At 40.2% G+C, this 27346-nt stretch overlaps 2 protein-coding genes across 4 annotated transcripts in view; one reads left to right on the forward strand and one right to left on the reverse strand.

The window, feature by feature from the left end:
- The window catches only part of LOC111693676 (brain acid soluble protein 1-like), a 3028-nt gene extending 2611 nt beyond the window's left edge, over positions 1 to 417 (forward strand). Inside the window, exon 2 of the mRNA XM_023459054.1 lies at positions 5 to 417. Within this exon, the coding sequence (XP_023314822.1) occupies positions 5 to 417 (413 nt within the window). The remainder of the gene's footprint in view (positions 1 to 4) is intronic.
- LOC106651556 (Kv channel-interacting protein 1-like) overlaps positions 1 to 27346 on the reverse strand; it is a 167835-nt gene that overhangs the window by 91543 nt on the left and 48946 nt on the right. The window lies entirely within an intron of this gene.

A 27346-nucleotide genomic window follows, 5' to 3' on the forward strand; every position in this document is an offset into this window, starting at 1 on the left:
CCAGTAGCCCCTGGCAAGCCAGCAGAAAACGAGAAACCGGAAGAAGGACAGGAGGTACCAGTAGCCCCCGGCAAGCCAGCAGAAAACGAGATACCGGAAGAAGGACAAGAGGTACCAGTAGCCCCTGGCAAGCCAGCAGAAAACGAGAAACCCGAAGAAGGACCGCAGGCAGGTATCAATGCGACAACTGTCACACCAGGCACAGAAAGCAGTTCTTCGGTCACGCAAGTTACTATTCCTACGGAAGCAACTACAACTTTGTCACCAGAGGTTGAGATCCAAAATATAGTTACGGCTGGCTTGGCTGATGTTAATTCTAAAATTAATACAACTCTGATTATTTCTTCGATTGTATTGGTAGCCGTCATTGTTTCAGTACTTGGTATTTACATGTATTCGCGAAGATTTGCGCACTAGTCAAGTTTAAAGTTATATTTTATAGTTTTGTTTGTTTCAATGTAGACTAATAATATTTTTTATACATCTAATTCGTCTTCAAAGATTGGTGTACATTTCGGACTTTAGTCTGACTTCAATCCGATATAATGTACGTTTGGTATGTTTTCATTCTGCTTACCTCCTATGTTGGTCCGTTAAGAGCAATTTTTTAAATTAAATCACAGCCTTGTCAAGAAACTATTGCTATCGATATTAGTTAATTATGTAGTCATTTTTTGTGTACATGTTTTTTCATTTATTTTTCATCGGTTTTCGCGGTCGGATATTTAAATACACTTGGATATTTAATGTTGAAAAATGATGTATGACTAAGTAATAATAGCTTTACATATTGAATATGTAATCGTTTATTGAGTTATAAAATATATCTATGTATATAGATCCTGTGAACGAAATAAAAGCTCATGCTTAGACGCATTCATTTCATGTTAATGATGAGAAAAATATTTTATTCAATACATTTTTCATCATAATATTATATATTTTTGATTGTTTATTTATCAGGTGTAAGACTTATAATTAGTGTACTATAAGCATACCTCCAATATATCTAACCCAATAGATCACGATACAAACATTTTAGAGAAATTCATGATTACAATCCCTTATTTATCGGTACTCTTATGTCCGCAACATTGTTTACACTTTGGGTGCCGTAGATAAAATGGTTTTATTTGGATTATATGGCTATTTAAATTTTTTTTCATCCCTCCTGCAAAAGTTCATTTTTTCACCGCTCACGTAGGATAGGATAGGTCGCCCTAGAAAAAGGAACACTTTTATCCACTCCTGCATTTTTGGCAAGAACAGAGATTGCTCGACCTAACAACGTAATGTTGATCATTTTATCGCTCCAATTACTTAGCCTAAAACATTACAAAAAGACATGTAAATTTTAACAAAAAAATGGAAAACTTTGAAATATCATGCTTTGATGATAGTATGTCGCTGACTTAGCTTGCGGTAAAAGTAACAAATGATAAACACTTTGCTCGTCCAAAAATTAATGTATAAATTCATTAAAATTCTTATTTTTACTATCTTTCTCAAAACTTTCGCACGGGTATGGAAAAAATACTATTTCTTACATGGGTAATAAATGAAACACCAGCATGCACGTGGTAATGACGCCAAGGCGAAGCCGTCGTTTAATTTCTCTCGCGTGTCGTGCTAGGAATGGCAAGTAGGACAGACGAGAGCAGCGTCACTCCAAGCTCCTCATATATACGAGAATCGCGATTCGGGGACCCGCGAAATCTACTATACACGAACACCTGTACCTCATAAAATGAAACTCATTCAACAACTTCGTCTTTTTGAATTGGGTAGGTTTTTTTGTAGCTATAACGATTTACATTATATATTATATAGTATACTTGTAACTTTCAGGCGCGCTTCGCACGCGTATATTTTTCAGTCAATTTCGAAAAAGTTGCTATTTTGACCGTAGATGTCATTTTATTACGTTTCAACTCAAGTCAAAAGTCAGTCGACCAATCAGAGGCCGAATAGATTGGCTTCACTTTTAAGGTCATCATTATTTTAAGAGAGGATTACGTGCCTAGAGAGCGAAAAACTGGTAAGCCTCAGAGCACGCGTAATTATCATCTGAGGCGAAGCCGAGGCTGATAAACATGTGCTGATGCTTTCTTTTTCGCTTTATAGGTGCGTATTTACGGGTTGAGGTATAATCTTCACCGTCCGTATATTTGAACTCCGGGTATGAAGAGATTCGAGGCAGTCGAGTAAAATTAAAGTCTTTATTTAACGAACTTAAACTAATTATAAGGATTGTGCGAAGCACGAATTAAGCTAAACTACTTCGGGCGCCGAAGTTGCCACACGTGTGGTGTAGTCCAGGTGAGACGAGAGAGTGGCCGATTGATCGTTCGTCGACGAGATCCAAGCTCAACCGAGGCGCGCAGCTCGCGCTGCTAACGATCGTCGCTGCTTGGAGAGATGAAGGCGCCACACGTATACTATTTTTCATGAATCCCCAGCAGAAATTACCTTTTTCGTTTTGGTAGCATGAAAATTCTTGTTCATTTCTAAAATACGTAGGTACTTTACAAAGTATCATTGACCATGTCTATCTCGAGATCAATCGCCTAATATTCATGGAACTTAGCTGATTTGTTCATGAAACTTTCAAACCGATTGGTAGCAGTGACTCAAGGTATTTCAAATATTTTTGATTATTTCAAGTAATTGGAATATATATTGATATTCGGAGGCCAGGGTAAGGTGCTAGGCGAGTGAGTTGGTAGGAGCGCGTGTTCAGCTTAAAGACTATGTATTGAAAAGAGAAATTATATCTAATTACATGGCTATTTATCGCCGTTGCTTACGAGTAAAAACATCGAAACGACGTGAAAAAAAACACACCTCTTTGGATACCATGAAAAAAAACACACCTCATTAAATGCCATGAAAAAAAACACAGCACATTGGATGCCGCGAAAAAAAACACACCGCATCGAAACTTGTTGCGTTTTTTTTCTGCTGTGTTTTTTTTTCGCGGCATCCAATTTGCTGTGTTTTTTTTCACGACATCCAATATGCTGTGTTTTTTTTTCATGGCATTCAATGAGGTGTGTTTTTTTTGTGGCGCTCCGATGAGGTGTTTTTTTTCACAGCATTCAATGAGCTGTGTTTTTTTTTTCGGGACATTTTATCAGTATGTTTTTTTTTGTAGCGTTTTTCACTGTGTTTTTACTCGTAAGCAACGGCGTTATATTATTTACAAATTATTTCCTCCCCACTCTCGCCTCAGCTGAGGCGGCTCGGCGGGGCGACCTGCGTGTAGCGCGCGCCTCTGGAGCGGCATCTACAGCCATTCCCTTCCCAGTGAGCAAGTTCTGGTTTCTTGCGAACGAAACTTTTTGTCGAGGTCGGCGGGATGCTGTGATGGAGACGAGTTCCTCTGCAGGTTGTTCTGCTGGTACTGCTGCGTCTTGTGGAGGCTGCTCTACTGGAACCGCTGCGTTTTGGTGCTCCAAGGAGGCAGGCTTGAGCTGGTCAGTCGAGACGACCTTGGCTTCTCCGTTGATCTCGATGTTGTAGGTGTGCTCGTCGATGCGGTTGATAATTCGATGCGGTCCAGAGTAGGGCGGCTCCAACGGTTTCCGAATGCGGTCGATCCTTTTGAACACGTGCGTGCATGATGGCAGATCTTTGTACACGAACGGTTTCTTCGATGAGTGGCGTGAAGCTGGCACTGGCTTGATGTCCCTGAAGAGCTGTCAAAGCTTTCGTACGAAGATGGATTTCTCAGTGACGGGTGTACACAGGAGGTACACACACTGGGAGACTTTTCGTGCACGTGATACACTTGCGAGTGTATACTGCGCACAGAATGCAAGTGTATGCTATTCCGCGGCGACCCGTGTGCTCAGTTCACCGAACGAAGTGACCAGTACACCGAAAGTGACTACTCACTCATACTGTAGCCAGCGCGACAGTCGCTCAGTGAACACGAGTAAACACGCGTTGCTTACAAGCCTGTTCCCGCTCGTTTGTCTTCACTGGTTTTATATGGATTATAGATGATTTTTAAATATGATTGTTATACATGTACGTTCTAATTTTATCATTTAAGGGGACACACCTGTGTTTATGCCTATAAATGAAAAACATGAATTTTAAAGATTACTATTACAATTTTTTGTTTCTGATGTAAAAATATGTTTTTATAGGTCCTTTTACAACAAAAAATATGTCTGTAGTTCCTCTTATCATAGAAAATCATCCATCTAACATGTATATTGACTTGTGATTTCTAAGTCATTGACCGCATGATTTTGAATGCTACTTTTCACCAATCCGGATCTTTGCTGTCTCAAAAGTTTTGCAATAAAATTCTTTTCCACTTAAGTGTAGCAGATTTTTTTTTAGTTATTTTTTCAATCTACTAATCTCCAAATATAGCAATAAGCGTTATTAAAATAGCTATTTTTGTCATTTTTTTATACTTTAGAGAACGGATGGTTATTGCTAAATAAAAAAGGGAAACGGTTTTGGATTCGTCATGGTTTTCCAAATCTAAAACTATGTCTAGATTTTCGATTGGTGCCTCATACGCTTGACACTGAGGTTTAGTGCATTTTTAATACTGTTCCGACCACTGTGCGTCGGACCAGCTCGCCTCAGCTGAAGAGGCTCGGCGGGCGACCTGCAGGTAGCGCGCGCCTCTGGCGCGACAGCTACATATCTATGAGTTGATCGTAATGAAATCAATCCCTCTGCAAGTACATATTCATAACGTCGTTGAACGGTATGCTAATTTGTCAAATGAACTTTGCAGTACCTTTTTGTACGAAAACTTTGCTAAATCATTAGTTTTATACTTTCGAAAAGAGACACTTGAGAGTGGCTTGTAAGATGCAATAGTATAAGGCTTGAGTTACATAAAACTTGTCAGTAAAATGAGTTCATATCATTGAGTACTGGCAACTGGGGTGATATGTGAGTAAAAAGAAAAAAATAATTACCAAGACTATTAATTAAAGAGCGCTTGTACGAGCACGCGCCTGTAAGACGCGTGTCAAAATGTCGCGAAGCCTTATTAAAAAGAGCAACGATATATCAATACTTTTTTAATTTCCAAGCTACAGGGGCCTTGCAATAATCATAATTAAATGTACGTTTCATATGAGCTGGCGCACTTCTGGCGAGCTTTTGTATTTAAGTGAAAACGTGTGCGTTGGAGATCTTGCGTTAAAATCCATTAAATATACGGGCCTGGACTACGGCCAGATTTTCAGGACGATGAAAAGCCACGCGCGCTAGATTACATGTGTGTGTGTGTGTGTGTGCGCGCGCGCGCTCTGTCGCTTCTGTTTCTGCTAAACACTGCCGCTGATGTGCTGCTGTTGGGCTGCTGTCTTTTTCCTTTATTATACTGAACCTGTCGCGCGCGCTCAAAGTGTGCTCGCGCTGGAAATTCTTATTTAAAATTGCAAAACGCTGGGGTCTTTCAAAGCCGCGTCTCCGTTGAGATTCGCCTTTTTCTTTTCCACGACGCGAGTAAATTGTTTTTGCTAAATCAAGCGTGAGTTTTAATTTGAAATTTTATTTTTACTCGTTGCGATTTTCTCGACGCGGACCGCGTCACAGATTTTACACGAATACTTGGCTCTTCGGAAACTTTTCTCACGTGTGGTTTCGGATGCGATTAGAGTCGAAACATTGTTATCGCTATCCTGTTCTCTGAGTAATCGAAGAATGAAGCCACTCGGCTTTGAAAATACTCCCAAGACCGAGACAAGTCGAAAATGTAATACTGGTCGAATGCCTGAGACTCGAAAGAGAGAGAAAGAGACACGCTCCGTCGAGCGTCGGTGCGAGAAAGAGGAGCGTAGAGCTTAAGAAAGCCCAGAACAAAAAGTTTGCGATAAAAAAGAAACCGAGAAAAACAATAGTCCCCGGAAAAATAGACGAGAGTAAAAGGGGATAGGAGGATTGTAGTGGCGGTAGCAGCAGCAGATGTTGTTGCTATATGAGAACGAACGACAAATCGCGAGGATGGATGAAGGAAAAAACGTTTCATATATGTATCTATAGGTTACGATTGTGGCAAAGGACGCTCCATTTTCACGCGACATTTTTTTGCGCAAGCTCGACTGCGCCCTGTAACGTTGGCTGCTTCGGCATCCCACGCTAGTTGCACGTTTGAAATAATATTTAATATCGAGCGATTACTTCTTACGTCGTACACTCTTTTTCTACGAGAGTCGTGGATGAAGTTAATGAATAGACGAGAAATATTTTTGATATAAACTTTGAATGATTGTTTATTAATCGAGACGGATATTTTCTCGAATTATTTTGAATATTTTTGCAAGACATTTTACTGCTATTTGAAATAGAGCACAAGTAAACAAAGTTTACTCTTTTACAGAAAGATAAATCTTGGATTTGATGGCACGATAAAAATAAATTGGATCGAAAATAAGTTTAAAGAGACAACTTTCGGTTTTGACATGTCATTTGAAAACTCCCCTCAAAGTGAAAAAAAACCGCAGCTCTTGGCTAAAAATTGTCGAGAATCGTAGGTAAATATCGAAAATATAAATATACCCCGACTGTATTTTCTTGATGAAATATTTATGAACGTTTCGCGCGTTTCGAGTCGTAAAAAATTTCAACGATATAAAAAAAAAAATTGTTTAACAGAATCCATATCATCTGCGACTATGGACAGATTTACCGAGAGATACAGGCTCGAAACTGGTGGCGGAGAAAAAAAAGCACACACATATAAACGTGCCAACGCAGAGGAAACCGCTCCGGTAATCGAATACAGCTTCGTTTAAATAAATTCTTACTTCCTCGCAGGCCCAGCAGTATAACTGGTTGCGGTGGCTGAGCGTCGTCCATTTATTATTTCCCTACACTACACTGCTGCTGCTGCCGCTGTTCTCGTGAAAGAAAATGCACAGGGCTCTCTAGTAAAGTGTTTCCCTTTTTCGACGTGCTGCGATATCGCCCACCCACCCGATTGCTATGCACAGGACGACGCTACTGTTGCACTACTTGTGCGGTTTTACCCATGTATCTATATATATTTTACGCCGATATGAGGATTTCGTATTTTTCTTGCGAGGCAAGCACATTTTTTTTATATATTATTATACGCTTGGTACGCCTTTTTATTTTGGGGGATTCTGCAGATTCATTGAAACGAACGCGAGGAATCTCGACGAGCGCATTATATACATTTTGTGCGCGAAATATATAGGTGAATATCTCTTGATTGCTTATTGGTTTCAAAGATTAATGCGCGTGCGGTTCGATGATCGCGCATAAAACGGAGAAAAGCTATCTCATAATTCGGTTCGTTTGATTTTATGTATATAATTTGTCGAAAATTGTATGAATGCATTTCTCCATCGAGCGAGCGATGAATGACGCTCGAACGATTCGCTGAAATTTTCGCGCAGTCAACGCCGTTGCCGCAGGATCGCAGCGTTCGGTGTACCCACGCGATGAACTATAGGCGAGTAGGAAGGGGGTAATATCGCACTCGTTAAAGCGCAAAAAGATATTATATAATGAAAAAAAAAAGAAAAAAAAATATTATACGTATATCATACTCCAAGCCGAAGGAAATATTATCTCGATGACAGTGCTTTTAGTAATGTAGAATATTCCCTCCCTCTCAGGATATCGAGATACTCTTTTATTTTTTTACACTAGCGCATTTTTTTCCTCCCCAACCACCCGTCGTCGCGTTTAATGGAAAGAAGTATTTACTACTTGCTGCTTTTTACGATCGGAATTTACATTTAACGGGCCGCGCGCGCGGACGTGGTCACGAAGTGGGTGTGTTTATGCATTCGCCTGGAGAAAATTGCAAAATAGAGGCCGTGCTATAAAAGTGAAAAAATAAATATAAATAAACTAAGATGTAATTTTGGGCTGTTTAATTAGAAATTATTGTTCGAATCAATTCTCCCACGAGCGTCTGCGGCTTCAGACAGGGTATAAAATTAGCAAAAAGAACTGCTTTCGGGGGATCCTCGAAACGAGTTGAACATGACGCGCGCGTTTGCCCTCGCGCGAGCTTCATACAGAAGAGTTTATTTCCATCGGTTGATCGCCGTCGCAAATCCTGCGTGCCCGTGTCCGCATCCACTTCGCATCTCGCCCGCGCAATCTGCCGGCCGAGTGTTAGCCCCTACGAGTACTTTACAATTTTTACAGCCGCATCAGGCCGTGCTGTCGATGTCGATGCGCGCACTGCACTAAAGCTTTTAAGCGGTAAAAAGCTACCCGAGGTTGTGTGCGTTTGTCCCTGTGTACCTCCCTCTCGCGTCGCGTCGAGCGTTGTTTCAGCTGCTGCACACGCGGTGGTAATGTCTTTTTTACGACTTGCTTTAGCTCGGCAGTACTCCTTGTTTCCTCTCTCTCTCTCTCTCTCTCTCTCTCTTTCTTCTGTCACGAAGCTATACCAGAACGTTAAGTCGGACTGTAATACTTTAGCTCATCTGCTCTATTGATTCAGTAAAGTCAAGTGTTGTGTTGTGTAATGCTCTCTTTTCTTCTCGCGCCTGCACTTGAATGCTTTTCTCTCTCTCTCTCTCTCTCTCTCTCTCTCTCTCTCTCTTTGATACAAACAGTTTTATCATTTTTATACTCGACTCGAGAGTAATTCTGCTTTCTCCTAAATAAAGCTCTGTGAATGGGTTCGAAAATGAGTTTTCGATTTTGATCAAATTTCGTGGAATAATTTCATTGAGATAATTGTAAATTATGGATTTATATGATCAATAGAGATTAAAAAATCAAGATGACTTTTGTGACGCTGAGTAATAAAACGACACACATGGGCCGAAGTAAAAGGTGTGAAGTGCAGGAAAAACGATGATACGTCTCCAAGTAGACTTGACCGTGTGCTTCTATCGTTTTGGGATGGTATTCGTATAAATTTTGAATTTCGAAGAAAAAAAAAATCATTTTGAATTTCAATTTCATCGAAAAATGTAATGGGATTGAAGCATGTTGGCCATGCTGACGCATAGGCCGCTGGATGGACATCGAGTTACCATTATGTTAGTTATGTATATCGCGAGACGTTAGCATTTTAAATGTCCTGAAGATAGTAATTCGATTGTTTTAAAAAATTTCGATCAGTTTTCAACCATTTGAAATGCGATCGAATGCACTTCAAGCCTTCACTGCTAGATGGCGAGTACCTTAATCGGCCAATCTGCAAGTGGCAAAGTGCAAATCATTGTATAAATCAAGGTAATTGTATGAACCAAGGCAAGAATTTGGGATTGCATTTAAGGGGACCGACCTGTGTTAAAAGCTTAGATTCAAAAAATAGCTATATAAATCGAAATAGTGGAAATTTTTTTTTTGTAATCGTAAAATATGTTTATTAGACACCTGATTGACCAAAAAAAAATTCTATCCAAGCTCTGAAATGCCAATTACGCTTATTTTTTCATAATACTAAATATTATAATAGGATTCACTTGCCACGCGATTCTGACGTGAGTTTTTCATCAATATTGATCTATGGGGTCTCAAAATCTTCAGAAAAGTACCCTCATCCACTTAAGCGGAGCAGAATTTGAAAAAAAAAGTTTGTTTTTCTTCCAAGAGCTTTAATATGGCTTCTAGTGCTGATGAAATACTAATTTTCTCAAAAATTGGCACATTTTGACGTGTACATAAAGTTGTACGCTATTTTTCAAAATTCTGCTCCGCTTAGGTGGATGAGAGTACTTTTCTGAAGATTTTGAGACCCCATAGATCAATATTGATGAAAAACTCTTTTCAAGATCGTGCGGCAAGTGATTTATAACACAATATTTCGTCTTATGAAAAAAGTGATGTAATTGGTATTTCAGAGCTTGGGTAGAAGTTGTTTTTCGTCAATCTGGTGTAGAATGAACATATTTTACTATCACAAAAGAAAAATTTCCACTATTTCGATTCATATAGCTATTTTTAGCTGAAGCTGAATTTAAGCTTTTAACACAGGTTGGTCCCCTTAACGAAAGTTCGTATTACGAAAAAAAATCTAGTAATTTACAAAATCGAGCCATACAATTTTGACATTTTTACCATAGCATAAGCAATCAGTAGTAGTGACAAATATTAAAGATCAGAATTTCGAAGACTCAAAAGACCTTTCACTGTCCACCATCGCAACCGCACGATACATTCTCTACACGAAAATAAAATCATATACGCTTTCTAGTACTGCATTTAACTTTATCGTCCGAATTCGAATAAGATGTAGGGCTTTCTTTTTCCCTGTTTTTTATTCTACACTGAGAAAAAGGTTTAGTTGAATCAATGAATTTTTACTTGATCCAACGAAATAATTTAATTGTGGGTTGCTCATTAAATATTTAATTGAATCAAAGAAAAATATGTAATTGGTTCAATCAGATAATTTAGTTGATTCAAATAAATATCTAAGTAAATTAAATAATTATCTAATTTAAGCAACTAAATATTTCATTGAATTGCAGAATAAATTTATTGTTTCAATCGAATCTATTATTGTATTAAGAATATAATTTCATTACTTCAAACAAATATTTACTTGATCGAATATAATATTTTTTTGAATGCAAAAATATATTTAATTAATTCAAATAAATATGTATTAGATTTGATTAATTGATTTGGCGCCGCGAAAAAATATTTGGTCATGTTGATTAAAATATACTAGTGAATTTATTACATTATTAAAAAATAATTTCAAGTAACGTCTTTAATATAGTGTGGTATATTTGATAGCGAACTGTTCTTAGTTCCGGCTGTGAAGGGGATAGAAATTAATTAAATATTTAGTTGAAGTTATCATATGATCATATTGTATGTATGTTGTATGTTAATTAGTTTACTACATAATTATTGAACAATTTTAATAACTATGCAATATATACATTAATTTCTACCTATTCTAACGCATGAGACTATCGTTTAATTCTAACGCTCGGATGACAGTTCGCTCGCAGTAGTCAATCGCATACTACCATCATGGATATTTCTGTCTTATATAGTAATCTCGAACACTTTTTTGCCACTTAGGGGTACGGGAAATGCGCCATCTAGGTAAAGGACCGAAACTAAAATAATTTAATATTTAATTAAAAATCGAATAAATATTTAATTACTTCAATAAAATCTAAATATTAAAAAAAATGCAATATTGGAAACTAATGATATTCAACTTCTTTGATGAAGCTCTGTGTAAAGTTTAAAATTGGTTTTTACAAGAGAAGTTTTGCGGTTACTATTAAGTATATTTTTAAACTCGCCTCAAATTATTACATACATATATCCTAAAATCATTGACGATTGAGCGAAAAAATAATTATAATAATTACGATAAATATTGAATAATATTTATTAAATGAACATCAATTGATTTTGAAAAATATTTAATTGATTAAACTAAATATTTTTTTCATTATATTCAATTTATTTCATCATACTCAACAAAATATTTTTTTGCGAATATATTATCATAACATTAAACCGATAATATATTTAATTCCCTCGATCAAATAAGTAATTACAATAAAAAATAAATATTTAATAATATCTATTAAATGAAAATTACTTGATTTCAATAAAATATTTATTTCGAACAAATAAATATTTCATTGAAATTCATGTAGGCAAACAATGAAATCGATTTTGTTGAGTCAATTAAACGAGTCGTTCAAAACTATTTAATATTTATTCATGATAAATAAATATTTTGTTGAATCCAAAAATGAAATAATTTAATTGACATAAATAAATTTTTCTTTGAATTTAGAAAATAATTAGTTGGTTTAAATATAATTTTGTTACCTCAATCAAATAAAAATTAATTAAATAAAATAAAATATATTTAATTGACTCAACTAAACCTTTTTCTCAGTGTACTTCTACCAGATGATATCACCCGAAATAGGGCTTTTGCCCATACACACGTACATACGTGTATCGCGTGTCGCGTACATTCGAGCGCGAAAAACGTCGAAGCGTACAGTACGCTGGTATACACAAAACCGTACTCATACAGCGTGAAAAAAAAAAACGAGTGAGAGAGCGAGAAGAAAATACCTCTCTCGAATCTATTCGCGTGCGATTTGAATCGTTCGTTGAATGCCACGCACAAAGGTCGCGACGGCAGCAACGGCAGCAGCAACAGCCTCTCTCTCTCCACTCTCTATGTTTTAAAGGTACAAAGAGCATTCGATCGGACAACTTTTCCTCTCGATGCGCTATACACCACACACACCTACACACTCACGTTTTGGCGCGCGCGCGCGCGACACGATCCCCGAGAGTTGAATTGCACCCTTTTTTTTTTATCTCTCTCGCTCTTTTTTTTTCTCTTTTATATCCTTACACCCGTGTACGTACACGTATAGCCGCGGCAATAAATTGTATCGGGTCGAACGAGAATAGCGTATATATACCTACCCCCGCGCGCGCACAGCACGTTTCGCTTATATTCTTCTTTCTAACCACGCGCGTATAATGTGGCGGCCGCAAAGGCCTATATCTCTCATTCTTTCTTTCTCTCTCTGTCTCAAAGTTCACTGGGTGAACGTTGGAGAAGTGCAGCGTGCTAAGGTATTATGTATGTGCGCGGGTGCGTGCCTGCCTGTCCGTGTGCCTGTGTGTGTATGTGCCGCGCGCGCGCATGCAAGTCGCATGAATAAAATATCGGATAAAAATCCAAGAAGTCTGTCTGCTTTCCGCATCCATCTATTATACCTTATCGTTTCTGACTTCGCGATGTATATATATAACCCTCCTTTTTTCTCATCATTTTTCATTCGCTCGCTTATATAATATATGTATCTTTTCTCTTTCTTCGCTGCCGCTGCCGCCGCGGCTGCTGCTGTGCTTAAGTATTATAGCGTATATATATGACTATTGTGATCCTACAAATTTCATACTTTTTTATATATATATTTGCCCGAGTCTATTCTTTCGAGCTGTGCGAGAATATGCTCAGACGATGATCGCGCGGGAGTAAATTACGAGGACTGCAAAAAAAGCGCGAAAGCGGGAGGTGGAAAAAAAATGATCGTAAGAAAACGGTCGAAGAAAAAGAGAGAGAGAAAGAGGGATTTTTCTTTATCATAATGAGAATCGAGGTTTGCGTAAAGATTTCTCGATTGTTAAGAGCAGCAGTAGCGGCAGCAGTAAAAAAAGGTCTTCATTCAAAGTATGGATTTTGCGTCGAGGTATTACTTACAGATAGGGTGACTTTTGATGGAATTCATAATTACTTCACCGGAAAAAAAGTAAGCGTGACATTAGCGTCGATACATACAATACTTTTGCGTGGAGCAGAAAATATTTATTTACCGGAATAATTATCCCATTAATAACGATCATTTATACCGGATCGATTTACGATGATTAATTGAGCTAATTGCGTTTATCGCGTAGACCTAATTTATGCCGAGCTAATGATTTATATCGTTACGTAACGGTGGACTGGGTACGTTGGTTAATTAGCAAAGCTCGAAGTCTACGCATGTATGTATGTATTCGTGCCTCGTTTTGTGCATTAAATTTGACTATGCGTAATACGCGTGTTGCAAATCTTCCGACCAAAAACCCATCGTACCGATTCTCTCTCTCTCTCTCTCTTCCTCGCTCGTTCAATCGCATTTGGCGCTTAAATTTTGCAAAACAAGCGGAGCACGCCTAGGCCGAGCTTTTACGTCTCAGCTATTTCAACGTTTTAGAAAATGTAACCTACTGCGTTCTCTGAGAAATCCGCTCGACGCGCGCGCTGCCCCCTTTATCGTATTTTCCACCGAGGGATTTTAAATTCTCGAATTATACACGTAAGAGCAGAGTTAAATGCCAAATGCCAAGGGTTGCAGAAGTTTTTTATTTTTCTTTGGGAAAAAAAGAAAGAAAATTGCCCATGGAGCGTTTTCATATCTTGTTGACGCGATTCATGACTTTTTTTTACTTTATCGCGTTCGCGTTTTGTCTTATTCTCATTCTTTTTTACCGCGCGAGAAAATGCAGATTTTTTACACAGGTTCACGTAAATATGAATAAGAGGACGTAGCTTTCAACTTTGAAGAAAACTTATCGTTACATGATAAAATACTAGTGGCAACTTCGGTTGCAGAATGTTTATTACGAGGTGTGTGTGTTTTTTTCATTCTTGTATAGTAATAGATGAGTCCCAAGACTTGAATGTAGATAGAATTAAAGAAAAAAAATATTTAATTTAAAAATCGATGAGTAACTGTATAATAACAGTTGTAAGATTCGAAAAGTTTTTTTTATAATTTTTTAAAATAATTTGGAAATAAAATTAAAGCACAAAAAAATAAAATTTAAGTATATTAGTAAATTAAATTTTTTTTATTAATTTCAATAATAACAGTAATTCTTACACAAAAAATTATAACAATTAAAAAAATTATTTTATTCCTTATTATATGTATCAAAGTTTAAGTTTTTTTGTTTATGATTAAATGTAGTTGCAGCCATTCTGTATATCTTTTCAAATTTTTGTCCCTGAATCGTAATGGCTACAAAAATGAAACTTAGTCATCACAAGACAAATCGTAGGCCAAGCAAATATTGAACAAATCTTTGTTCGTCAGTTCCTCCAGAATCATATCGCAGCAAATAAGCGGCAGTCGGTTGTGTATCAGCTCCACAAAAGGATCCATCGCCCATTCCAGATAAAATCTTCTCGATATTATCTCGCTCAGATGCTTGGCGCAAGCCTGCCGAGGTCCGGCTGGCAGCTTCCATACATCGTTATTGTGCTCGAAATTGAAGTAGTCCCAATGCGTGACCAGGCGGATCGCCCGATCGCGCGGCAACTGGGTCAGGTTGTAGAGCGACACGCTGGGAGTCACCATCATCTCTTTCGCCATTTCCGCGAACCTTGCCTGTTCGGCTCGACGTCTTTCGTCGACCCACTGCAAAATAATCGGGAACTCATCGAGATTCTCCGTAGTCTCGGAAGTCGCGTACTTCTCGAACAGTCTCATGATCGTCAGGGCTTCGCTCAGCTCCAGTTCGTATCCTGCTTCCTCCAGGCAGCCGACGACGGCCAGCATATTGGATGTCACTGTTAATGTTAGTACAGGCGTTACGCGACTGTACAATTGAAATTGTTCGTGTAAGTGACTCTCGGTCGGGAAAACGAAATCAGACAAATCAGCGCCGCGATTCAGGAGCGAATGGACGTTGTACGCGTTACACCTTATCACGGCCCATTGCAGCGGTGTCCGATCCTTCTCGTCCCGAGCGTCGACTCGTACCGTCGTCTGCAGCTGGTCGACGATCCTGAGGAAGATCTCCGCTGAGCCGTAATCATTTCTATGGTATTTGCTGCAAATAACGTGAAGAGGTGTCAATCCATCCAAATCGGCCGAGTTCGGATCGGCGCCATTCAACAGCAGCGACTCGACCGCGTCGTCGTTGCCGTGTCGCAGAGCCAAGTGTAGCGCTGTACGGCCTCTCTTGTCTCGGGCATCGATCTTCACCGTCTGCTCCGTGTCACCGACGGCCTCGAAGAAGGGCTCGAGTATGCCGTCGCCGTCCAATCTGCCGCAAATGAGGTGCAGACAAGTCGATCTCTCGGCATTGGCCAGACGTGGATTGGCGCCTCGTCTCAGCAGCGACTCGATCACCGTCGCGTTGCTGTGGCGCGCAGCCAAGAGCAGCGGCGTATTACCTTCATGGTCCCGGGCGTCGATCTCGTCGGCCGTCCGATAATTGTCACCGTCGAGCTCGAATATCATATCCACCAACTCTTCGACGTCGAAGTTATCGTCGGGATCAAGAACCAGGACCATGCTATCGCATATCATGTGCAGAGCCGTCGATCCTACTGCATTGGGAACATTCGTACTGGCTCCTTTCTCCAGCATCAACTTCGCTATCGACATGTATCCGTGCATCAGGGCGTATCCCAGCGGTATTTGGCCTTCCTTCGTCCTGCCGTCCTCGAGAGCCAAGTTCGGATCGGCGCCTCGTCTCAGCAGCAGCTCGACCGTCTCCTCGTGGCCGTGATTCACAGCCAAGACGAGCGGTGTGTATCCCCAATCGTCCACCACGTCCAGCCGCACCGTCCGGCCCAGCTCGTCGTTGATCCGGAAAAATAACTTCAGGACGCCGAGGCCGGCCGCTCGCTGTTTGACAATCGAGTGCAGAAGCGTCGTTCCGTGCTGGTACGTCACGTTGGGATCGGTGCGGTCGTGTCTCAGCAGCAGCTCGATCGTCCTCGTGTCGCCGCTGTCGATCAGCGCGTGGTGCAGCGGCGGGTATTCGTCCGCGTGGTAATTCGGATCCTGGCCGGACTCGAGGAATTTCTCGACCACGTCGTCGAAGCCGTACTGGCAGGCCACTTGGAAGTGCGTCCGATGGTGTTCGTCCGTGTAGTTCAGATCGTATCTGTTGTAAATTTGGAATAGTTCACGGACCATCTGCTTGGAGCTGTGAGTGGCTGCCCAGAGCAGGGCCGTGTCGCGACGCAACACTGGCTCGCCTGCATCGTCGAGCTCGGGCTTGTCCTCGAAGCCGCTCCTAAGTATGAAGTCAATGAGTAGTTGTGGATTTATACCTTCTTGAGTCTCGCAAAAATCGAGAGAATCCGTGAGAAGTAAGTCTATCTCTTTCGGCCGAAAAATCTCATCGAGTTTAGGAAGTGGACTCCACCAATTGCTGCTAAAGGAACATAGCATCCTGAGACATTGGAATCTATCGTCTACGATCTTCCAATTGACTTTATCACGCAACATCTTCAAAATCACACATTTCATTTCTTTATGATTAAGTTGAACCATGTGCTCCAAATTGAAGTCGTCGATTTGAATTAGACTGGATTCGTTGGCGAACAAAAACATCGTTTTGCACACTCACCTACACACACACGGCACACAAGAACTAAATATGTTTTACAATTTTTTTCACTTTTTATCCCAAAAATTGCTTATGATGCAGGCTCAACTTTGCGTTATTCACGATGCGGCGGCGTAACGTGTACTGATCGTTTTAGAGAGTAATTAGAAAGTGGCTGTACAAGCCATGTGTTTTAGAAAGAACATGTGCGCCTAAGCTATGCGCCGCTAGTACAAAGGGAACTAAGGAATTGGACTGATTCTAGTCGTCGATGTCGATAAAATAGAAACTTTGTTGAATCGATCGAACATCCCTTTAGTTACGAACTATTCTATGATTTGTATTGTTATACAATATAGAAAAAAAAATGTCCGACAAATTACTGAAGTTTAGATACATTTTAGCTAATTGAATAAAAACTGCGTACAATCGCGCAAATAGGTAAAAATTCGTCGTCATAAACGTATGAATCACACGGAACAACTTTAAGCCTCCACCAGTAGATGGCAAGTACTCCTTGGCCTGTAAATATGCAAGTGGCGAAGTAAAATTAATCGTATATAAGTCACATGCGAAATAAAATACTTATAGTCTAATACAAAAATTTATATTTCATTTTTAGTTTAGTTATAAAAATTATAAAAATTTTAGTTATAAAAATGAGAACAGCCAAAATTTTGTTAAAATGATAAAAAAAAATATTTGACCTTTTAACATGGTTTTATTACGAGAAATCATCAAATTTCGACTTTCAATGGGCATAAACATTGTGTAAGAAAACAAAAACTAAATAGAAAAAAAATACGTACATATAGGAAATTTAATAAAGAATAATTTGACTGCAAAAAAAAGTTCATCGACCGTTTAGTTATCGAGTAATAAATTGTTATGTGTAAAAATTCGTGGGTCATTTGTGCGTATCCTAACCAACAAATGAGCTAGAACAACAAAAATATGTGCTCATTCGACTCTAATGGCAAATAGAATATTGTTTTGTGCCTAAGACATCGAAAAGAACTCATCAAAATGATATAATTAATAATAATAGCTATAATTGTGTGCCAGTTGATTGAAAAAACCTATAATTTTGTGTTATTTCGAAGTTGGCAGTTCTGATTTATTAACACGGTGAATATAGGAGCCCCTCACGTCTCGCTTCGTCGCCCTCTGAGACCCCCGAATCTCCTTAACAGAAAGTTAGTACTTAAGTAACCTCAACTCAAAACACGAATAAAAAAATTGACGCATGCGAAGCGCGTTTGAAACTTACTATTTGCAAATCTTAAACTAACCTCAAAACACAAATAAAAAAATTTACACGCGCTACGCGTGTTTTAACCGTCAAGTACCATTAAAGACTTTCACGATACCTTCTAATATCAATAATACAATTTTTCTCTTTGTCCTTACAGTCTACAGACCTAATTTGTCTCTCGTCTTTTCTCCATCTCTTTTTCTCTCTCGCGTCGACTCGTGAAAACGTTTCTCACCTCCTTAGAACTTACTGCTTGCATCAAAGTCGTTACTCGTGTGCACCAAACTACATGTGAAAGCCTTTCCCCGTATCGTAGAAGCAGCGCGCTAGATATACGACGGATTTAAACTTGCGCATTTTACGCTGTCCGTGTGCAGTTTAACGATTCGACTCGGCCCCACGCACGGTATTATATGGAAGAAGAAGAAGCACCACCGAAAAAAAGGAGTCGAGTCTTGTAAACTCGAAAATCCCGGCCCCCCCCCCCCCCNAAAATCCCGGCCCCCCCCCCCCCGCGTGCGTGAGTTTGCGTGTGTAGCGCAACTTTTTTCTCTTTCCATCCACCCGCGCACACGTAGACACACGGGCTAGGATTCATATTTCGCTTGGCAAGTAAGTGCTTGTAGCGGATCGGTGGTGTGCGTTGTATATACGTACACGCGCGATCACCATGCCAATGTATGTGTGTACGAAGAACGCCGCCACGGTGCGGTGGGCAGCCTGCCAAATCCTTTGCTCCAAAAGTGCGAGGGAGTATACAGCGAATGCGAGTGTGTGAGAGAGAGAGAGAGAGCAGTTATTTATGCAACGCTAACGATTTCCCATCGATCATCCATCGTATACACATACTTCTCTCTCACTCTCTATTTCTTGTCCTTATAACCATGTATACGCCGTGCATTAACATCGATAGCTCGTGTACGCGTGTACCAAAAAAAATTCCAAGAAGTATCGCTCTTCGAGAAGAAAAAAGAAAGGAGCATCGGTAAAAGTATGTTAATGACAGTGTTGTAAATCTTATGCATGCTCTCTTCCTACTTTTGCAGCAAGCAATACGTTGCACGCTCGTCGAAGTTTGATCGAGCGTGTCGTTGACACCTCGACTAAAGTTCCGCGCGCGCGACAGAAATTATATGCATCGAGGCGCTGAAAATAGCCTTATCAAACGGCGGGTGAAAACGACGGGTGAAAATAAAAGGAGACAACTTTTTTTTTAAGCAGCACTCCTCGCGCGCGCGCGGGGGCTTGTTTTGTGAAAATATCGCGCGAGAAATTATTTATGACCCGTTCTGGCGCTCTTTCACTTCGTTCGCTCCCCTCCCCTCTTGTCTCTCTCTCAGCTCTCTTCGTGCGGCTCCCTGGCAAAATAAATTACGAGGCAGATTTAAGTGCAACTTTGATATATATCTTCTACGTATAAATGTATATATAATCTAGATGTGTGCGTGAGTGAGTGTGTAACGCTACTTTCGGCGCGGTGAGGAAACTTTGTATGCGCATTTTCTTTGAACTTGATGAATGAAACGAGAAGTTTTGCTGACTTGATTAGCTTTCGCAGAGAGAGAGAGTATAAGTCTAGCAGTAGTTTATTATATAAAAGCCCCCGAATTAAGTGTAAGTGCGAGTTACTTTTTACTCGTGCCATATTTACCACTCAAACGCTCGAGTTGCGCCCTCGAGAGATGTGGTATATATCTTGGGTCAATTACATACCGCGTTCCGTGCTATTCGAGATAGATTGATTTTGACTCAAGATCGCTCGAGAGAATTTAATTTTAATTTTTTAGCGTGTATATTACTTACCTAGATAGAAATGTTCAGCATTAATAATTTTCTATTGACCAAAATTTATTGGAATAACTGTGCTAACGGTTCTAAGGTACGTAAACATTAATTGATTAATTTTTCGCGATTTTATATTACAACTATTAATTTTTTGTAAATATCAAACGCATTTTAAACTACCTACGAATAATAAAAATGATGTTTCAAAAAATTTAGACTACAGATATTAGCAACTTTCAATGCAACTGTATAAGCTCCCACCACTAGATGGCGTGTACTATTAGCTGTAAATCTGCTAGTGGTAGAATAAAAATAATTGTATAAGTACTTCCCGCATTCCTATGGGATATCCGAATTCGGCTGGTTTAATAGAATTTAATTTAGTCATATAATGATTATTAAAACATGTAAAACATTACTTGGCCACAAAATATTGAAAAAAACATTACACTATTTTAGTTAGTATAAATTTCCAGCTCTAATTTATCTTTTATGTCGAACATACTTTTTGGCCTGATACTAGCAAAAGAATGTTGCGTATATTTACCAGAGTATATATAGTTTCATTCATCGATACAAACACAGTATACATTCAAGAGCTCGCAACGACTGCTAATGCGCTTTTAAAAATCATATCGCTCCTCGACCATATTCACGCGCTATATAGTCCCGCGACGAATATATTATAAGTCAATTCATTTCTCTTTTGGGAAGACGAGTTCAAGTGCGCGCGTCTTTAAATGAAAAAAACGTTAACCATACCGTGATGCTTCGAAGGCATGTGCTGCTGCAGCAGCTCTTTCAGTTTTCTTCCGCATTCGGATTAAAGCGGCGCACAGAGTGTATATAAATGAATGTCATCGAGGACCTAGTCGAGACGAGCGATTCACAAATGATGAAAGCGAAAAAAAAATTCTCAACGATGTGATAATTAATCCCGCACACCACAGAGACACTGAGAAAAGTTGCTACGACACTCCCGCTCGAGTTATTCATGGAAAATAAGCTCCGATACAAACATAAATATATGCATGCATATTTTCTGTATACACGGCATGAAAAGCCGTCTTTTCTTTTTCTCCCCCAGTCATGATGCACACGCAACACATATATATACACGAGTGGTTTATATGCAGCTCGCAAAAATTCATTCTCAAAACCATATTCCCCGCCATGACTTATCTCTCATCTACTCTCGTTGCCTTGTGCGAGCGCCCAGACAAAAAGCTACTTTCCCATCTTACGCTTTCCGCGCTCGCTCTCTATCCTTCATTTTTTCCATCCACGCTCATACCTATTCTTCTCGTTCCTTCTTCTTTTTTCCTTCATCTTCAACGCGAATGTTATATCATGACGAGTGTAGTGCGTCGAGCTTCTTGAAATTCATATCTTGGCGTTATTATATTGCTATTGCCGCGTGCTATTACCGCGCAGCTCTTCTTTCGCCTTCTTCTCAAGGCGGTCTCTGTCGCGAGTCGTTTGTAAGTAAGTACGAAAAAAAGGGGAGAAGAAAAAAATACTTTTAACGCAAAGTGTGCGTGTGTGAGCGCGGCGAAAAAATGCACGCGCTTTACACGCGCTGGCGTACCACATCGCTTTTACTCTAAAAAAATCCACCCCTCTTACTTTCGGCACGGCTCCGAGTGCATTATACATGTATATATTTGTAAGTTTCCAGTGTGTGTACAGTTGAAAAAGTGGAGCGTATATATATGCAGGTACAGCACGTCTGGAGGTGTTGCTGCGCAAGGTCATAATGTAGTACCTGCAAAACATTGATACACGGACTACTCGTTGCTGGCGGCGGCAGCGGCGACGGCTCTCTATATACACGTATGTATTTATGTATGCACAGAGAAAGCTACACGTGCATACAAGTAGGTGTGGGTCTTTTGAGAGCCGACAATGGCCTTTTCAGCAGCAGTGGCAGTAGAAAACTGCAGTGGCAAGCCGCGACACACGAGTCCGTGAGTGTGTGTATTTCGACAATTAAGCGCGGTAACTAGTGTCGAGCCACTTGTCCCTTTTCTCGTTTTTCTCTCTCTCTCTCTCTCTCTCTCTGTTTTTTCCCTGACTTTCCGCTAAAGTTTTCGAATACATTAACTCGTTCTTTTCAGCCCTCGAGTAGATTTCTCTTTCGACGCCCGCGCGAAAATCGTCGAAAGCTTCGCTCGAGTCGTGCGCGACGATGTTAACGAGACGGAACGTTTTCGAGATTGATAAACGATGCGATCGATCGATTGATACTGGTATAGATACTGTGAGATATACAATCAGAAAAATGAAGACTCGGCGAACAACAAACGTTCGTTATGAAATTAATACGTTCGGATCTATCTGCATTAATTGTCAAAAAAGGTTTGAGAGAAAATTAATTTTGACTAACTTTAATTTTTAAAAAATCGACGCAAGCTCATTTGGCCTCTCGTCACTCGGCTCAATTTTCATACGTAGCTGGTGTATACCACTGTCAGACTCGAAGCAACGTACCTCGACGAACTTAATAAATACGAAACATAAGAACTATAGAAAGGAGGAGCTTTATATTGTCGGCAGCTTTTCCAACTCCGGGAGCTGCGCACTGTTGAAAGAAGAGAGGGAGAGCAATAAGCTCGAGCAACTACGCGTTCCACATCCGACAGGTATAAGCTCCGAAAGATCGTTCGTATATGTGTACAAAAGTATACACGTACGCACACACACGCGCACTCACACGCACACATTTTGATTTACAATGCTCGGCGCCCGAGCATTAGGTCTTATTTACGCTTCGAGTATCCCAAAGCCTATACCGCTACGTGTATACGGCTGAAGATCGGACGTCTGTATGCGTGTGCGTATAACTTCGAGCTACATCGCGAGATTGAAATATTGTTAATAATATCCACTTTTATATTATGTAATCGCTGCGATCTGCTTTCGTGGTCGGGAGTTTTGATAATGAAGATAATGAGCATCTTCCAAAAAGTATGATATTTATTGGAAAATCTATGGATATTAGTTGGAATTTATTCTATCACTTGCGAGTTTACAATGCTCCATCTATTGATAGAACCAAAAAATTCATAATCAAATGTAACACTTTTGATTATGATCAATCTTGTTGCAAAACAAAAAAAATTTTGATTTATCAATCCCTTCATTTTACTACAAAAATATCCAACTAATTTTTAAATCAATAGATCAATAATATAATATAATAGCTGTAAAAAGTGAAACTCCAGTTATAATTCCTTCAAAATTAAAGTCGAAAAATATTAATAGATTCAATCTATGAGCATAGAAAGTAGAGAAAAGAGACTTATCAATTCAAATAAATGAAAAAAAGAATGGTGGAGTTTCAGTTTTGTTTCCGATGAATGCTAGATTTGCTAATTACTTTTTTCCGCTTCTGACCGCTAGGTGGTCAAGGAGCTCATAGCGCACTCCCACAAACGAGTAGACTACACCAGTGCATATAAGAAGCGGGCGGATTTTCTACTATTTAACATTATTCCACATGGTGCAGTTGTTAATACACCGCCATTAAAATTGATTTGACTCATTTAATTAATTAAAATTAAACGCGTTAACCTGCTTTTGCCGGAAATTCTCGTTCACTCGTTTTTCACGACTTTATTCCTCCTCGCACCCGTAACGCGTGCAAAGAAGTTTCAGTTGAGAAAAAAATCGTGATAAATTGAATTCAGAATAAATGAAGATTTTCGGGGGNGGGGGGTCGGACGTGCTGCGCTGCATTATATAGTCTCACCGCTGCAGAAGCCGAAATTTCATCGCATTATCATCGTTCACGCTGCAGGTGACACACACTCGTCGTCGTCGTTTTCGCATCTATGATACTGCCTAAATTCACACTTAAGAGAACACTAGCTGCTCTCTCTGTCGAGCGAGGTAGAGAACGAGAGATCCTCATATTCGCCTTGTATTATACCCGCATCAATGCAGCAGCAGCAGCTGCTGCTTCTAGTCTGCACACACTTGCGCGCACACACACACACTGCGCGACACTCTCGCTTTGATTGAACAATAGAATTTCCCAGGCCCCTCTCGAAATTGTCGTCGTCGTCGTCGTCCCGTGCATTGCTGTATAAGTGCAGTATACATATATATAGTCGCGAGGCGCACGTGTGGCATCAGTGACGACGACTGCAACGACTAAGCGACCTAATTATCCCTCGAATCGTGTGTCTGTCTGTGTGTGTGGTTGTAGCGCAAAGTCCTATTAGATGGTCGTTGGTATATACACTACACACTCGAGAGGTATACAGTTCACAGTATAGAGAACATCAGGTGGTTCGAATCGCTCTCTAGCTAGCGGTAGCTCGCGAATGTGCATTTGTTGCTGTTGTTCCGGGGGCTGCGCGCGCGCGAAATTTTGCCGGGATTATTGCAGTTGAAAGCTTAATTGCCAGAAGCTCTTCTTGCTTCGCGCTACTACATTACGTGTGCAGTACCCCCCAGCCAGCACGCTCCATTATATCGGGGGGCTTGCCGACAAAACCTATACTCGCGTGTGGGTGTGTCCGTGTGTCCGTGTGTCCGTGTATGTGTGTGTGCATCCACTCGCGTATAGTTATTGTTATGCGCGAGCTCTATACGTCTTATAAAGTTTCCCTTCGAAACTATTCAATCGTGTGAGCGGGCGCGCGCGCGGGATCGATAAACGCGGCTAGAAATTCCGCGCTCGATCATACCTCTGCTCTATATAATATGCTGCAGCTACATCGCCGAGGTTAATATTTGACTTGATAGTTTAGTCGAAGGGAGAGCGAGAAAAGTCCGTTACCCAAGACGTGCGCACATACATACGTACGTAAACTCTCGCTTGCAGTTATATGAAAATGGAAGATGCAAATCCGTCGCCCGTTATTTTCTCAACATTAGCATAGAGCAGTAGTAGAATCACGAGCTTGCGTTATAGTCTCGCTCTCTCGCTCTTTCTGTGTAACACGTCGTTGAGCACGTATGACTGCACACAGAGAGTGAGCGCAAGCTCGTGATATACGTAGTTGGTACACTGCGGGAACTTTTCAAGGCTAACGTGTGCAATATTATACGAGGTAGTGTGAGTAAACGAGAGAAATTCGAGCTTTATATACGTTTGTATGTGTGTGTGTGTGTGTGTGTGTGTGTGTGTGTGATGCGCACCATCCCCAGCACGTGTCAACGATTTCTCAAAAAGCTCCCTCCAAGCTTCGCATAGCTGCAAGCTCACCGCGCCAAGGTCGCAAGCGAGCGAATGAAATTTTATAGCGCGAGCCTAAACAATTATTCTTCGGGGGTAGTAACTTTAGACCCGATTGATTGATCATCGACGATTATGTTATTCATGAGCAGTTAAGATCCCTCCCTCGCGAGAAAATATATGTATAGCGTAACTCGAGTTACATCGAGTGCGCCGCGGAGGTTGAATTATAGCGTAAATGACTCAAGCTTGAACGTTGCATTATCTTGAATTACATTTATGGGCCCTTGGAAGTTTTGCGCGCCGCACAGGTCCTCGACGAGATAAGGGTATATGCGTTTGAAAAGTTTTACCTCGCGCGCCACGAGCTATCCGTATATACCTAGACGCTGCTGCTGCTTCATCTGCTAGACTTCTTATGCGACGCGTCTGGGAAAGCGAGAAGAAACGTGTGCCCCGCAAAAAAAAAAAGAAATCCTTATCATTTCTTTCGTGTGTTGCGGGGAAGGGAGCGCGAGTCGCGCCACACAATTCTTAAATCTTTTTCACGTTGAGATAAATATTATGTGCGCGGCGCAAGAAGCTTACTTTTACTGGGTCACTAGTCTGCATATACTATCCCACCTTTTCTCTCTCTCTCTTTTTTTGCTGTTTCCCAGACGATGCAAATCCAAGAAAATGAGATAAAACTTTTTGAATTTTCCCTTTATTTTAAGCATAAAAAAAAAGCTGAGCACGTTCAACAACGCTTTTGACAATATATAGCCGAGTATGAAATAGCCTAATGTCTCCCCGGCAATTTAAGCAAGCTTAAAAATCTCACCCTCATTTGAATAAAATCACTCTCCCGGGCGCGCCTGCAAAAGTCTTAAGTTGAGAATCGTCCTCTATACGACTATACGTACACTTCCCTTCCATTGAACTTTTTTTTTGTCTTCTTTTACGCAAGGCGAGTGAAAAAAATTGAACCGACGTAGCGAGATTTAAGTTTCTTCTCCTTTATTATGTTTTTCTTTCTCTCGGGATATAACAGAAGTAAAAAGGGTAAATACGAGTAAAATTTTTGCTCTCAAAGAACTATTTCGAATCTTCGGTCTATGCGTATTAACGAATACAAACGACGACCCGCAGAACGAAACGGAGCTGAAATAAATTGTCGCACGCACGGAAGCAAACTGGCGCGCGCTCGAGAGCACCGGTAATACGTATACGGTCGCGCGCCCCGAAAAGATTCGATATTATAAATTAAAAATAATCGACTCCGAGGCGTCCGAAAGGAGAATGGATGTGCGTTAAAAACGGAAAATAATATATCTCATTCGGTTGGCAATGCGGTGCGGAGTCGGTTGCATAATGTACGTCCTAATACTTCTATTGTCTTATACGCGCGGGTGCTGGCGGTGGGGTAGCTGTCTCCATAAGTAATTCAACGCGCTGTATAATGTATATATACGCGCGAGCGCAAATTAAATGAAAAATGTTCCAGAACGCCAAAAGAGTCGTTTCGCATTACGCAAACACACGCACACACATATAATGCACTTTCTCAGCGAGGGATCACGAAGCGCCGTGGCAGTTATGTGTTGCGTCCAATATTCAAAGTAGGTTCTTGTGGATTTTCTTATTTAATCAAAAAAGTTTCGCCTTTCCTCCACACCTCTTCCCCCTCGCCCCCGCATTGTGTATTTTGTTATTGTTATTATATTCACTTCTCGCTGGGTTATCATAATTTTTATTCTGTAAACCAACTTGGCCGTAAAAAGTTGGTAATGAATTCTCCCGCGCGCGCGCTGAGCTAAGTAGACAAAAGGCTGTTGCGTAAAAATGCAGGCGAACTAAACGCGAAATATACAGTGTACAGCTGATACTCGAGGGTTTATTGTTTCGAGAAGGAAATGCATTCATATTATATATACGATATGTACACAGGGCACTGGAAAAAAGAGAAGCGAGCGAGCTGGTGAAAAACTAAGGATTGAAATGCCGTCGAGTACTCGAAAAACGTGACTCTGCAGCGGTATCTGCAATACCTTTTTTATATATATCATGATTTTAAAATGATGGAAAGACAGGGTATTGTACGGTGCGTGGCAAAGCGATTTACAAGCTTTTTTGTGATACATCTCGTTCGTTTGCTCTGATATTTGTTTAAATAAAAAAAAAAAGAAAGAAAAAAGTAACAGAGTCAAATTTTACTTTCTGACGCTGTATATTACGAGCTTCGTAGTTAAATTTTTTGGTAAATGAACATACGTACTCGCGCGTATAAAAAAACTATAACGAAGCTTATTGCAGCGTGTACG

This window comes from Trichogramma pretiosum, unplaced genomic scaffold, assembly GCF_000599845.2.
Source record: "Trichogramma pretiosum strain Unisexual culture from Peru unplaced genomic scaffold, Tpre_2.0 scaffold53, whole genome shotgun sequence".
Classification (NCBI taxonomy): Eukaryota; Metazoa; Arthropoda; class Insecta; order Hymenoptera; family Trichogrammatidae; genus Trichogramma; species Trichogramma pretiosum.